The sequence below is a fragment of the Antedon mediterranea genome, chromosome 1, assembly GCF_964355755.1.
Source record: "Antedon mediterranea chromosome 1, ecAntMedi1.1, whole genome shotgun sequence".
Lineage (NCBI taxonomy): Eukaryota > Metazoa > Echinodermata > Crinoidea > Comatulida > Antedonidae > Antedon > Antedon mediterranea.
Window position 1 is genome coordinate 25331979 of NC_092670.1, and position 12684 is coordinate 25344662.

Genomic DNA, 12684 nt, shown 5'->3' on the forward strand with positions numbered 1-12684 from the left:
CGAAATAATGGGTCTACCAGGATTGTCTGCTTTGTGGATTTTAGGTAAGAAGTAAAATCTGCCTGGAACTGAATTAACCTGTGCCAAATGGGGTCCAAACTTAGGATCGATGGAGTGTTATTTACCATCACAGAAATAGATTTTGCCACCTTATCCGCAATTTCCGTGGTGGGACCATTACGATAATGAAGAGGATTTTTTAGCTGTCTTAAGGACTCCTCTTAATAACATTTTATGTTCATAGCGCCGACAGTGGCAGAACCTTTATCAGCGGTTTTAATGATGATATCACTACGCTGACGCAATTTGACAATGGCATGCCTCTCTTGTTTAGAGATTGTCACGTTGATCTGGACCAGGGATGTAGTTTTGTAAATCCTTCTCAATAGCCTGAATAAATGTTTCTAAAGCTGGACAACGATGTTTAGGTGTATTCCAGGAACTTTTTGGTTTAAATTTATTAAAGTTGCCATCGTTTTGCGTGGTGTTGCTGTCGATTTGTGATGTCCCCTCTGGGACATTACCTTGATTTCTTACGGAAATCTTTGGTGCTAATCCTGAGTTTGTTTTGAAACGCGGATGCAGGATGTTCTCTTTTTAACTTCTTAGTTCTAGAGTGAATTTCAACGTCAAACTCTTTGAGGATTTTGCGGCAATTGCCAATTTGGATCTCATTAAGTTGACAGGTATTTTTGTAAAGGACAGCGTTTCAACGAGAACGCATGACATCTTTTGCGAATGGAATACCAGATGTGACATGGAATTTAAGTCCTTTAGGGACCAAATGTTTATAACGATGTTTAAGAAAAGTACATAAATTGTCGATACCTGGCACGTTTCTCGGACAGGCGACGTAGAATTGAAAAATTAGCCAAAGTGCCCTCCAGGATTACAGCAAAGTCGGATCAAAATTGATACAAACAGTAGAAAATATATATAAATCCAAAGGCAAAATACTAAAAAATGAAAATGCTGTGGGTATCAGTGGCTGGATCTCAATGGAGATACCAAAAAAAAAATCGAAAAGCTAAATCAAAACGATAAAGTAAAACAGCCATAAAAGTTAGCAGAGCTTTCGGGCAACACTAGCGAAGGTACTTGGAAAAAGATAGATAGACTTATCAGGCAAACGCTGCCTGAATGAACATGAATAAATGAAATAAAACATAAGAGGCACAAGGCTGATGAATATAATGTGGAGATAGTAATGGGTAGTATTTGGTATTTATATCGTTTCAAATTAATTTATTAATTTTAATTTCAGTATATCAGTGGAGGCCCAACTAGTCAGAAGGCTCCACTGATTGTGAGACCTTTTTACAATTTACAATAATTATTCATTTGTATTGAAGAAGCAGATGATGAATTAATAACAAACTGTTAATGAGTGAGGTCTTCACAACCGGTTCAACTCCGTTTTCTGTCTTACGCCCCTGTATTACGGTTTGCATTTGTCTGGTCAAACCATCTATACAATTTGTCGTGTCAAAACCCTTCGATAACCTCGACGTTTTAATCAATGATTTGCCTTTATATTTACCCCGAGGTAAATAATTGAAATGGCCGTCACGACAATAACTAACTCTTTCAACCATGACAATGTAGTCGGTAGTTCGAAACACACGAGATCTTAGTACAGGAGGATTACGTATTACACTGTCAATTTTAGAATCAATACTCTGCAGTTGTCCAGAATGGCTTTGTCGCGGAAAAAGAGTTACATCCACATCCCCAGTCTAAAGCCATTTATTGGGCTGACGATACACGAAATGTTGGAAGAGAGAGTGAAGAAAAATCCGGACAGAGAAATGCTTGTTTTTGTCGGCGATAATGAACGAGTTACTTTTGCTGAATTTAAGAAAAGGGTAAGCAACTGTTTAATGTACATTGGGCTACTAAGATCTACGGATTGTTAACAAACAACAATTTCTACTTTTTGTTTTAAAACAGTGCAGTATCATTTATGTCGTATTCGATTGGGAACTTTCGTTGTCAACATAAAGATTCATTGAGTACTTTTTGTATTCGAATTGTAAAACAGATTGTGCTCAAATAGAAAATCATTCGAATAGAAAACGTTAACAACGCAAGCTTTTTCGTTAATAACAATCTCAACCAAAAAAACTCCGTTAAATAAGTACTCAACGGAACAAGGCAATATACATGGCTGCAGTCGCGTGCTTAGGTTAGTGTTTACCGACCAACCGACCGACATAGTGCGCTGTAGAGTCGCGTTGCACGCGACTAAAAAGTGTAGGCCTACTCAGCGGTAAAGAGTCCCAATCAAATACGACAATTGTATGATAGATGTGCCTAAAATTAAATCAAATTAACAAGTGGTGGCCAATGAATAAGCACTGCAGCGTTTCAATGGAGCGCATAGAGCGTGACTCGTCATTTCCGTTTAGTGAAGTGCATAGGTCGACTAAATCTGAAATATTTCTATTTCTTTCATTCTTATTTCAGGTAGTAGACTTAGCAGCCGGGTTCCTACTCAAACTTGGTCTTCGTCGTGGTGATCGTATAGCTGTTATAGGTGCTAACCACGTAGAATGGCCACTTATAACGGGTGCAGCGAGAGCTATAGGCGTATGTGTGGTAGGTACCATAGCTATGGTATATAGACTAACGATAAATTTACTATGGGCCTAATTTTAAACCGTGAAATATTTATTCTTAAAATAAAATGTATCTATTTTTTTCTTCAGGTTAATCTGCTAATTGGTCATACTCCTCAAATTTTTAAGAATATAATGACACAGGTATGTCATAAGTACCATCGTATCTTATTATTCTCTTTTTTAAAACAATATAATAATGAATCAAATTTACACTTTGCTAACAAGTTATGGAATAGGCAAGGAGCGCCCAATGTAGAACACAAAAACCCGTATTATATATTTTAGAATAGGAGGATGCATACATCTTCATTAAAACTATATTGCAGTCGGTGTCAAAAGCTTGTTGGCACAAACAAGGTAGATAATTGTAATGTAATAGTACAACATGATGACTAAATATGTTCTGATATAATTCCTTTCATCTATTATGGTTATATAAATATCCACCAACATGTATTATATTAACAGGTATCTTGCAAAGCGCTGTTCATAACTCGTAGCCCGGACACACTTTACCCGATGGTTTGTGAAATGATTCCAGAGTTAAGTGAAAGTAATCCAGGTGACCTGAATTCAAAACAGTGAGTATAATAACAAAATAATGTAAATATTATGTAAATAGCTTCTACATTAGACTACAAACCACAAATGTTCATATGCCTATATACCGTACATACTCTTAAATATACTTGTATACTGGTCTCTATAGGTTCTCCAACTTAAAGAAGATCATAGCCGCTGGTTCAAATTGTAAAAGGTAAACAATATTTATTTACGTACTATATTACATTCCTAACACCCGAGTAAATAAAATATATATATATAGTGTATATATATATATATTGTCAATAAAATATATCTATAGAGCCTCATTATATTTTTTTTTTCAGTGGAACGTTGAATCTCGATGATATATCTGTTTCTGGATGTGAGGAAGAAGTAGCAAAAGCGGCCAAGAAAGTCACAATTGATGACGTCAGCCATTTCAATATGACATCGGTACAGTCATATTATGATGGATTCAACCAAACGCTTCGAAATTTCTTAAGATTCACAAAGTCTTAAGACAAAAATAACTAATTTGAGAATCTTAAGTTGAGGTTGAACAAAGTTTTAACCGATAATCTGATTTTATGATCTATATGTTTTTTTTAACAACAGGGCACAACTGGATCACCAAAGTTAGCAACGTTTACGCATTTCCTGACACTCAATGACAATATATTTGTACCAGATCAATTTGACGAGAAACAAGTAAGTTAACATTTGTCGTATTCGATTGGGAACTTTCGTTTTCAACGTAAAGATTCGTTGAGTACTTTTTGTATTCGAATTGTAAATTTGTGCTCAACAGAAAGTCATTCGAATAGAAAACGTTGACAACGAAAGCTTTTTCGTTAAGAACAATCTCAACGCTCAAAATACTCCGTTAAAGAAGTACTCAACGGAAAAACTGTACTCAACGGTGAAAGTCTAAATCGAATACGACAATTGATATATCTACACGTGAGTACGATACTGCGATTGTCACGTGACCAACTGTGCGAAGAAAAAGTTTATGGTTTTATATGTTGCTGTATACTGTAGGGATCTATGAGTAACATGGATGGAGGAGAAGAAAAAAAGAGGATGATGATGATGATAAAAACTAAAATATTGATTATTACAACTAAAGCATTAATGATGATTATTGAGTAAGATTATTTTTATACTAGATAAATAAATTTGCATGCATCAGCAACATGGCATACGTTGGAGCAACGCAATTTAGTCAAGTAGCACCACTTCTGTTCGGTACAACTTCAGTGTTTCCTTCACCAACCTACACATTTGAAAAGTTTCTTCAGGCCGTCGAAGCAGAAAGGTAAATTTAGTCCCCAATGTAAATCTACGCACAAGTGAAAAAGACCGTACAGACAATTTTTTAATCTGAAGTTGCCCCGTGCGCGTGCCCATGGGTGTCACGAATAGTCTGCTTCTACGAATTCTTAAAAAAAAAAAAAATTATGATGTGATATTCTTTATCAGATGCAACTCATTCTTGTTGATGATTGATGGTGCGGTCAATCTTGCCTATAATCCTATTTGTGACAAGTACGACCTGTCTTCATTAAAATCAGGTAGGCCTAAATAATATACAGCATAACTACGTACATCTGTAAAATATTAATGAATAAAAATCGTTCGATTGGTGGTTTCGCACACCAAAACGCAATCTGCACGGCTGGTGGCTCAAACACGCACACACTCGCTTACAGTTGACCAAATATCTTATTATTTTTTAAACTAAAGGTATAACAGGTGGTTCGCCCATTCCACCAGGTGTAGTTTTCGAGTTGAACAGAAAGCGTGGAATTCGTCTGTTGGTACGTACTTTATATGCTGCTATGAACGTCACTGATGACTTGAAAGCAAGCGTTGCATAACAAAAGTCTGTTTTTCTTTTGACACCAGAATGCTTATGGGGCTACAGAAGCAACCACAGTCAGCTCGACGATAGTCGAGGATGGTCCAGATGTTTGGAATACAACAGGCCGCCCTGTACCAAACACCGAAGTAAGGCCAAGTCTTGATCTTATATTTTTCCGAACAGAGTGGTTCGTCCCATTACTGTAATGTACGCCGACAATATTTTTAAAAAATCTATTTTTTGCAGCTTCAAATAGTTGATGAAGAAGGATGTCCCGTAGAAGTGGGGGAAACAGGAGAGGTTTGGGTACGAAGTCCGGTTGCGTTCGGGGGTTACTATGGTGATATTGAGAAAACAAAGCAGGCAATCACTGAAAACGGATGGATTAAAATGGGGTACTATCACAACTTGTAAATTTACTTAATATTGAATAAATTATAAATCAATTAAAATTTGACCGAATGTAGTCTAATATGTGAATACTTAGGTAGCACATTTTTCTAAATTATATTTTTTAGAGATGTTGGTAAGCTAAGTGCAGATGGCTATCTGACAATAGTTGGTCGAATTAAGGTAATCGAATTAAATAACTGCAAACAAGGTACTATACTGGAAATGGATTATCACTCTCAGTTTAAGCGAATTTTGTAATTGATCTCAGACAGTACCTTGTAGAACCCATTGGAAAAAGTGTTTAAACGTTGTTTTACTTTTTGATCGAATAAAGTCAATCACTCAATGCACTTTATTTTTAGGACATAATTATCAGAAAAGGTTTTAATATCCATCCATCAGAAGTGGAGAGTTTAGTAATAACTCATTCAGCCGTAAACAGGGCGCAGGTACAGTATATTTCATAAACTTTTCTATTTGTACTGTACTATGCCTTTTGCACATACGCAGTTTGGCGAATAAAGACGTTTAATTAAATTTCGCAAAAAGCACTGAATAGTTTTATTACATTAACCGAATTCAGAAAAAAACCTCCACGCTCAAATACATTGAAGACAAATGTCAATCTTTCAGGTTTTATCAATTCCAGATTACAGAGTCGGTGAAGATGTATGTGTATGTGTTACGTAAGTATTATTTTCATATACCAAAATTAAAATTATTTTATACAATAAAGAATCTCAATAAGCGTTTTCAATAAATCATTAATTCATCATCATTATCTTAAATCGCCACTGTACGTTTTTCAGCAAGCATGTGTATAGGTCCAAATGTGAAAAGTAATGTTCCCTTATTCATGTTTGCCATCCATGTTGTTTTTAAGTTCGCTTTTGGTCTTTCGCTGAGCGATCTTAGCTAGTGAGTTTCATTAATCGGACCATATGACCAAACCATGTCCGCCTTCTTTTCTTTACATCCTTAACCCACTCAACATGTGAAAAGTTATGTTCTCTTATTAATGTTTGCCATCCATGTTGTTTTCGCTTTTGGTTTTTCGCTGAACGATCTTAGCTGGTAAGTTAAGTTTTCATTTAATCGGAGCATATGACCAAACCATGTCGGCCTTCTTTTCTCTACATCCTTAACCCACTCAACATGTGAAAAGTAATGTTCTCTTATTCATGTTTGCCATCCATGTTGTTTTCGCTTTCGGTCTTTCGCTGAGCGATCTTAGCTGGTAAGTTTTCATTTAATCGGAGCATTATGACCAAACCATGTCAGCCTTCATTTCTTTACATCCTTAACCCACTCAATCTCTCCTGTTCATTTATACAAATCGTCATTTTTTATTTTCACAGAATATTCAAAAGTCTTCTGAATAAAAGACAAGATTAAATTTGTATATTATATGTGATAACATAATTTCATTTACCGTTTGTATTTTATTAAACTTTTTAATAACTAAACTACGTTGTATTATTTCAGTTTAAATGAAGGTTGCAATGTCAGAGAAGAAGAATTGAAAACGTTCTTTGAGGAAAAGGTAATCATCCTATGTTGTCACATAACAAGCAAAATACATGATGGCTCAGATTCTTGGAACATCCCATCATCCTTATTAAAATCCATCTTAAGTGTATAAAAAAACCAACGATATTTTCCATTGTACAATTGTTCACGATATTGGTTTTTTTTTTTCAGATGTCGGATTTAATCCAGCCGTCTTACTTTCTAATTTTCGACTCCTTCCCATCTGGCGCTACTGGAAAGGTATGTTATTATTAGACCACAATCAGCCCATTGTTTTATCATTACTACAGTTATTGGCCTACTGTATGTAGAAGGAAAATGTAATTTTAAATCTATACGTATCATTTACAGGTGGATCGTAAGAAGCTCCAAGAGATGGCTATTGGTCGAATTAAATTACCAGAAACTCCTTATGCTGAATAAAGTAAATGTAAAGTTGCATGATGATCAAAACAACCATAGTAATTTATTATAGCATTATCAAACATACAATTAACTTTAAAAACTTTATTTAGTAGTGTAGATTAAGTCTTATGTAGTATCCAAGCATACGGTAATTTCAGTCAAAGTGTATGCTGGTATTTTAATTTAGATTACCTTGGCACAACCAAGCTTCGAAAAATAATAGACAACTATCAGTTACCCGTCCAATTTATGGGCACCATCTTATATTGATTGTAAGGTTCGGAAATCAAAAAGATAGTACAGTAATTATAGCACAATCAGGTTAACTGTTCCCTAGTAGGATGCAGAATATACAAATTAATCTGTAAACGGATGTATAGCATTATACAGCATTTATATTAGAAAGATCAATAGACATACTGTGTTCTTTATATTTCAGTGTCTCTTTTCACGAACGCATACATTAAAAGAAATTGGCCTAAAAAACACGTTTTTTGTACAAATTCCCCGTTCTAACTAATTGGTATAGGGGAATACAAAGGTGCCCCAGCTCGAACTACGCTAGTATCGAACTTGCGGTTTAAGAGGAGATAGAGGAATGATTGGTAATGATTATGGGTAACAGAAACAAAATATTGAAAAAAATAGTGATCATATCAATAAATTATTACGTCATATGCAGACAAAATATTTTTCACTATTTTGACGTCATCAAACCTTTCACAGCCTAGTTCCACATAATGTCCGAAAAACAAAACAATATCGATGTCATTGCATTTCAATTCTAAAACAGAAATGATATAAAACGATTTATTATGCTATTTTGGGCGAATGCATATATAGTAATAAATGTTTATGGGAAAAAAAATGTGACCAAACACATCGATGATTATTTATTAATACAATATATGCTGGTTTTCAATTACCGTATATCGTATTGTAAAATTGTGTATAGTTCTATTAGTTTAGTTTAGTGAAATTAAACGTTCGTAAGCTGCCTAGACTCTACAATGGCCTTGTCGCAAAATAAGAGCTACGTCCACATCCCAAGTCTGAAGCCCTTTATTGGGCTGACGATGCACGAAATGTTGGAAGAGAGAGTGAAGAAAAATCCGGACAGAGAAATGCTTGTTTTTGTCAGCGATAATGAAAGAGCTACGTTTGCTGAATACAAGAAAAGGGTGAGCAACTGTTTCTAAAACTTACTTTAAACGCAAACACAACAACGTAGGCACAATAGAAGTAAGCTGGCCAATTACAAGCGACAGTTCTGATGATATTTATTTTATTTATTTTTGTATTTCTTCAAAACCAACAGCAACGAAAGTTGCCACTTAAAGGTATGAAACATAAAACAGATACATTAAATACTCTAAATGAAGCAAACTAAATAAATAAGTCAATAGAAAAAAATAGCCTATTACGCGTCGTGCTTCAATTGCGTCGCGCTAAACGCCCTTACCAAGCTGCATAATGTACATTAATGAAAATAGTATTATCTCCAATAATACCGAATATTAGACTAAGAAAACAAATGAAAAAATAAAATGTTGTAGGTATTTCGTGTTAAAAGCGAATAAACATGTGTTTTAGGGTAATTTTGGGGTGCTGAATTCAAATTTGCTTTTTACCCGGTTCAATTTTTAGATCTTCACCCTTAAAATGTGAAAAACAAAAATGGCCGCCATTTCAGATTGTTTTGGCTTATAACTTGACTTGGTGTCTATACCTATGTTTGTGATTTTGATTCCAAATATATTGTTATTAAAGTTGCAAATATTCTATTTCAGCCGCCTTGTTGAAATCTAAGATGGCCGCCATTTAACTTGACTTTTAAGTAACATAGCAAGTTAAAAATGGTTTCTATACCTATAGTCCAGTAAAAGTATGGTTGATAATAGAACAAATTGCAACAGAATTTTTTTTGTTTTGTCTGGTTGATATGGTCCAAATTAACATCATATCCAAAGTTTACCAAAATCGGACATCGGGAAGTAAGTTAATTAGCATAAATTAAAAATGGCCGCTATTTACCATTTTGAAGCCCTGTATATAATCTCCTTAACGGTTGGTTTTACGTATAGACCACCTACTGTAAGTGCATTACTAGTAGTTATGAATGTGATTGTAAGTGCATTACTAGTAGTTATAAATGTGATATTAAACTTCCCAATTAGGATATTTTAATTGTCATATGACGTAACTGTGACGCCATAAAGTAGTTGTGACGTAATATATTATATTATAAATGCTTAAATGACATTATCCTATTCTAAAAAATGTAGAAACATTTTTCTGTTGAAATGAACATCATATCCAAAGTTTACCAAAATCGGACATCAAGAAGGGCGTTATTTAGCATAAATTCAAAATGGCTGCTATTTACTGAGTACCATTTTGAAGCTCCTATCTCCTTAACAAATCCACAGTACATAGATAAAAATTGTAGTCGTTGGCGCCGTCAAAATACTTATGGAAACTTTCAAAGCTAAAATGTTTTTCTTTGCCAGGAATTAAAGCTATTCAAAAGTTTCACCGTATAGGCACAGCAAATCTACTTCACTGGCTTTTCTGATGTTTTGTTAATGTTGGACAGAACAGAAGATGCATGTTTTGAATTCATTCTTAATTCACCCTTTGTTTCTTGCAAGTACAGATCGTTTCTCATTCGAAATGCCATTGAAGATGTTGCAATTTGCTCCCCAATGTTTTCTTTAACTACAGATTTGTCCACTATATTATCATTATTGAAATGTTTGTAATTTTGACCGCCAAAGGCACACGTTAAAGACAACGTGTTGAATGTCTGCCTCTTCAATCTAACAGATTAATTCATATCTCATTTTGGAAAGATAGAAAGAGTCGTTTAAAATTATAATCTGATAATATGAACACTTCTTTTAGGTAGTAGACTTAGCAGCCGGGTTCTTGCTCAAACTTGGTCTTCGTCGTGGTGATCGTATAGCTGTTATAGGTGCTAACCACATAGAATGGCCACTTATAGCAGGTGCAGCGAAAGCTATAGGCGTCGGTGTGGTAGGTATACCCTTCACATATTTTAATGAATCAAATGATCAATTTTGATACTGATATTAATTTAGTATCTGTTTTCACAATTCCGTGACAATCCGATATATTTCTGTATAATACATTATTATTTTTTAATTTTTTTCAGGCTTACCTACTAATTGGTCATACTCTTCAAACTTTAACGAAAGTAATGTCACAGGTATAACATTTATAATGTTCCATTCATTTACCAATTTACGTATGTTCACCATACCCGTAATACACATCCATAAACTATTTTACTAACATATTCACTTGTAAGGTGCCTCTATTTCGTTTTCCGTTTTGTTTTCAGTGGATTTTTATATGGAAATTATTTTCTGAAATAATGTTGATGATCATATTATTTACAGGTATCGTGCAAAGCGCTGTTCATAACACGTAGCCCGGACACACTTTACTCAATGGCTTGTGAAATGATTCCAGAGTTAAGTGAAAGCATTCCAGGTGACCTGAATTCAAAACAGTGAGTAATACAATTGGAATATATTTGTATACACACTGTATTTCGAACCATTAATTATTACTATATTTAGACTAGTTTCACAGTATTGTTTATATACTGTTTCATATGATTTCTCTAGGTTCCCTTACTTGAAAAAAGTAATAGGTGCCGGTTCAAATTATAAAAGGTAAGTACTTCATAGGCCTTTTGTAACAAAAAGTAAGTGAACCTTTGGTTGTTTAGGCCTAATTTGAAATTAATTAAAGTCATTTTGCTCTTCTGTTTTATTTTCAGTGGAATGTTGAATTTCGATGATTTATCTGTTTCTGGATGTGAGGAAGAAGTAGCAAAAGTGGCTAAGAAAGTTACAATTAATGACGTCAGCCATTTTACCATGACAACGGTACAAAATATAGGCCTGATTACATAATTTAAAAAAAATTTAATATATTGCACATCTAGGTTAATGTGTGATAGTATACAGATATTGCCTGCTTATAAGTTAAATATAAGATTTGACATCCCCGGCGGAGGAAATTTCATTCTCCGAGGGATGTCAAATCTTATATCTTACCGATATAAAAGGCGATATCTGTTATATTATATAGCCAACAACAAGTTGAATATCTACTGGGTCGGGTAGCTACTAGTACTAGGCCTCATTTATGTAATAAGCCTGCCTAGTTAGGCGTTGCATTCACCTTACCTTGCGAAGAATAATATACATATAATTACTAATTAATGATTCCTTGGCAATAAAATATTCACTTAGGCCTAGGTCGTTTAAATTAACAGAACATTTTCCATCAATAAGCCTACATTGATATATAATAATAATATTATTATCAGGTAGGTCGAATAAATAATAATTCGTCTTCTTCGAGGAGCCTAATCGTCGGATTTTCAGCGCACCGTGCGTACCAGGTTACGAGAGTGTTGACACACGAAAATTACACAGTCAATATCATCGTACTCGAAAATTTACTGGATTTTATATCATGTTGAATGACAGAGGGACGCGAAAATTACCCAGTAAATATCATCGTACTCGAGGATATATACGCAGCGGTATTCATGTGATGCAGTTTCAACCAATCACGTTCACGTATTTACATAAGCTAGGTAATATAATAGATTAGTACACCGTCCATTCTATTAAGTTTAGTAAGCTATGGTCTTTCCACAATTTTTCTACAACAGGGCACAACTGGATCACCGAAATTGGTACCGTACACTCATTTCCTGGCACTCAATGGGAATTTCTTTCTACGAGATCAATTTGATGAAATGCAAGTAGGTTAAAACGTTTTATTTATTTAGCTTTCTAGAGAGATTGAGAGAGGGGCGGAGATGGTAGAGAAAAAGTTAAATAATTATGTATTTATATCTTCATTCTTTATTCATTAAAAACATTTAGAATTAACAAAGGATGTCATGTTCCAGGTCATCGCCTGTCTTTCAGGCAAATGCAGAAATAATAAGATACTCAATTAAACACAAACCACACTACGATAATAATAATAAACAAAAATGATTATAATACTGTTATTAGTAGCATAAAGATAATTTGTTTTCTTCTAAAGATCAACAAGATAGCATTGGTCGGTAACATGGCCTACATTATGACAACTCAACTGAGTCAAGTAGGGCCACTTCTATTCGGTACAACTTCTGTATTTTGTTCACCAACTTACAACTTTGAAAAGTTTATTCAAGCTGTCGAAGCAGAGAGGTAAGGTAGTCTAAACTCCGGAACGGGACGGGTGATAATCGGCTTAACGGCGCATGTGCAGCTTATTTTTCAAAAATTG

At 34.5% G+C, this 12684-nt stretch overlaps 2 protein-coding genes across 2 annotated transcripts; both read left to right on the forward strand.

The window, feature by feature from the left end:
- The first annotated feature begins 3127 nt into the window (after positions 1 to 3127).
- LOC140048514 (medium-chain acyl-CoA ligase ACSF2, mitochondrial-like) lies at positions 3128 to 7431 on the forward strand. Its single transcript, XM_072093254.1, has 13 exons — positions 3128 to 3202; positions 3331 to 3378; positions 3512 to 3620; positions 3783 to 3875; positions 4337 to 4485; positions 4650 to 4741; positions 4914 to 4987; positions 5076 to 5177; positions 5787 to 5873; positions 6058 to 6110; positions 6910 to 6967; positions 7126 to 7194; positions 7306 to 7431. The coding sequence occupies exons 1-13, from the start codon at positions 3141 to 3143 to the stop codon at positions 7375 to 7377; spliced, it is 1068 nt and encodes a 355-aa protein (XP_071949355.1). The 5' UTR covers positions 3128 to 3140; the 3' UTR covers positions 7378 to 7431.
- Positions 7432 to 8369: 938 nt separating this feature from the next.
- On the forward strand, positions 8370 to 11567 carry LOC140043380 (medium-chain acyl-CoA ligase ACSF2, mitochondrial-like). Its single transcript, XM_072087885.1, has 6 exons — positions 8370 to 8540; positions 10264 to 10395; positions 10535 to 10588; positions 10782 to 10894; positions 11013 to 11060; positions 11168 to 11567. The coding sequence occupies exons 1-6, from the start codon at positions 8370 to 8372 to the stop codon at positions 11301 to 11303; spliced, it is 654 nt and encodes a 217-aa protein (XP_071943986.1). The 3' UTR covers positions 11304 to 11567.
- The last annotated feature ends 1117 nt before the right edge of the window (positions 11568 to 12684 follow it).

Coding starts and splice junctions, on each gene's coding strand:
- LOC140048514 (XM_072093254.1), top strand. CDS start 3,141: ATGGTTTGTGAAATGATTCCAGAGTTAAGTGAAAGTAATCCAGGTGAC. Junction 3,876..4,336: donor ATCAATTTGACGAGAAACAA/GTAAGTTAACAT, acceptor TTTTTATACTAG/ATAAATAAATTTGCATGCAT. Junction 4,742..4,913: donor CCTGTCTTCATTAAAATCAG/GTAGGCCTAAAT, acceptor TTTAAACTAAAG/GTATAACAGGTGGTTCGCCC.
- LOC140043380 (XM_072087885.1), top strand. CDS start 8,370: ATGGCCTTGTCGCAAAATAAGAGCTACGTCCACATCCCAAGTCTGAAG. Junction 8,541..10,263: donor TTGCTGAATACAAGAAAAGG/GTGAGCAACTGT, acceptor CACTTCTTTTAG/GTAGTAGACTTAGCAGCCGG. Junction 10,396..10,534: donor AAGCTATAGGCGTCGGTGTG/GTAGGTATACCC, acceptor AATTTTTTTCAG/GCTTACCTACTAATTGGTCA.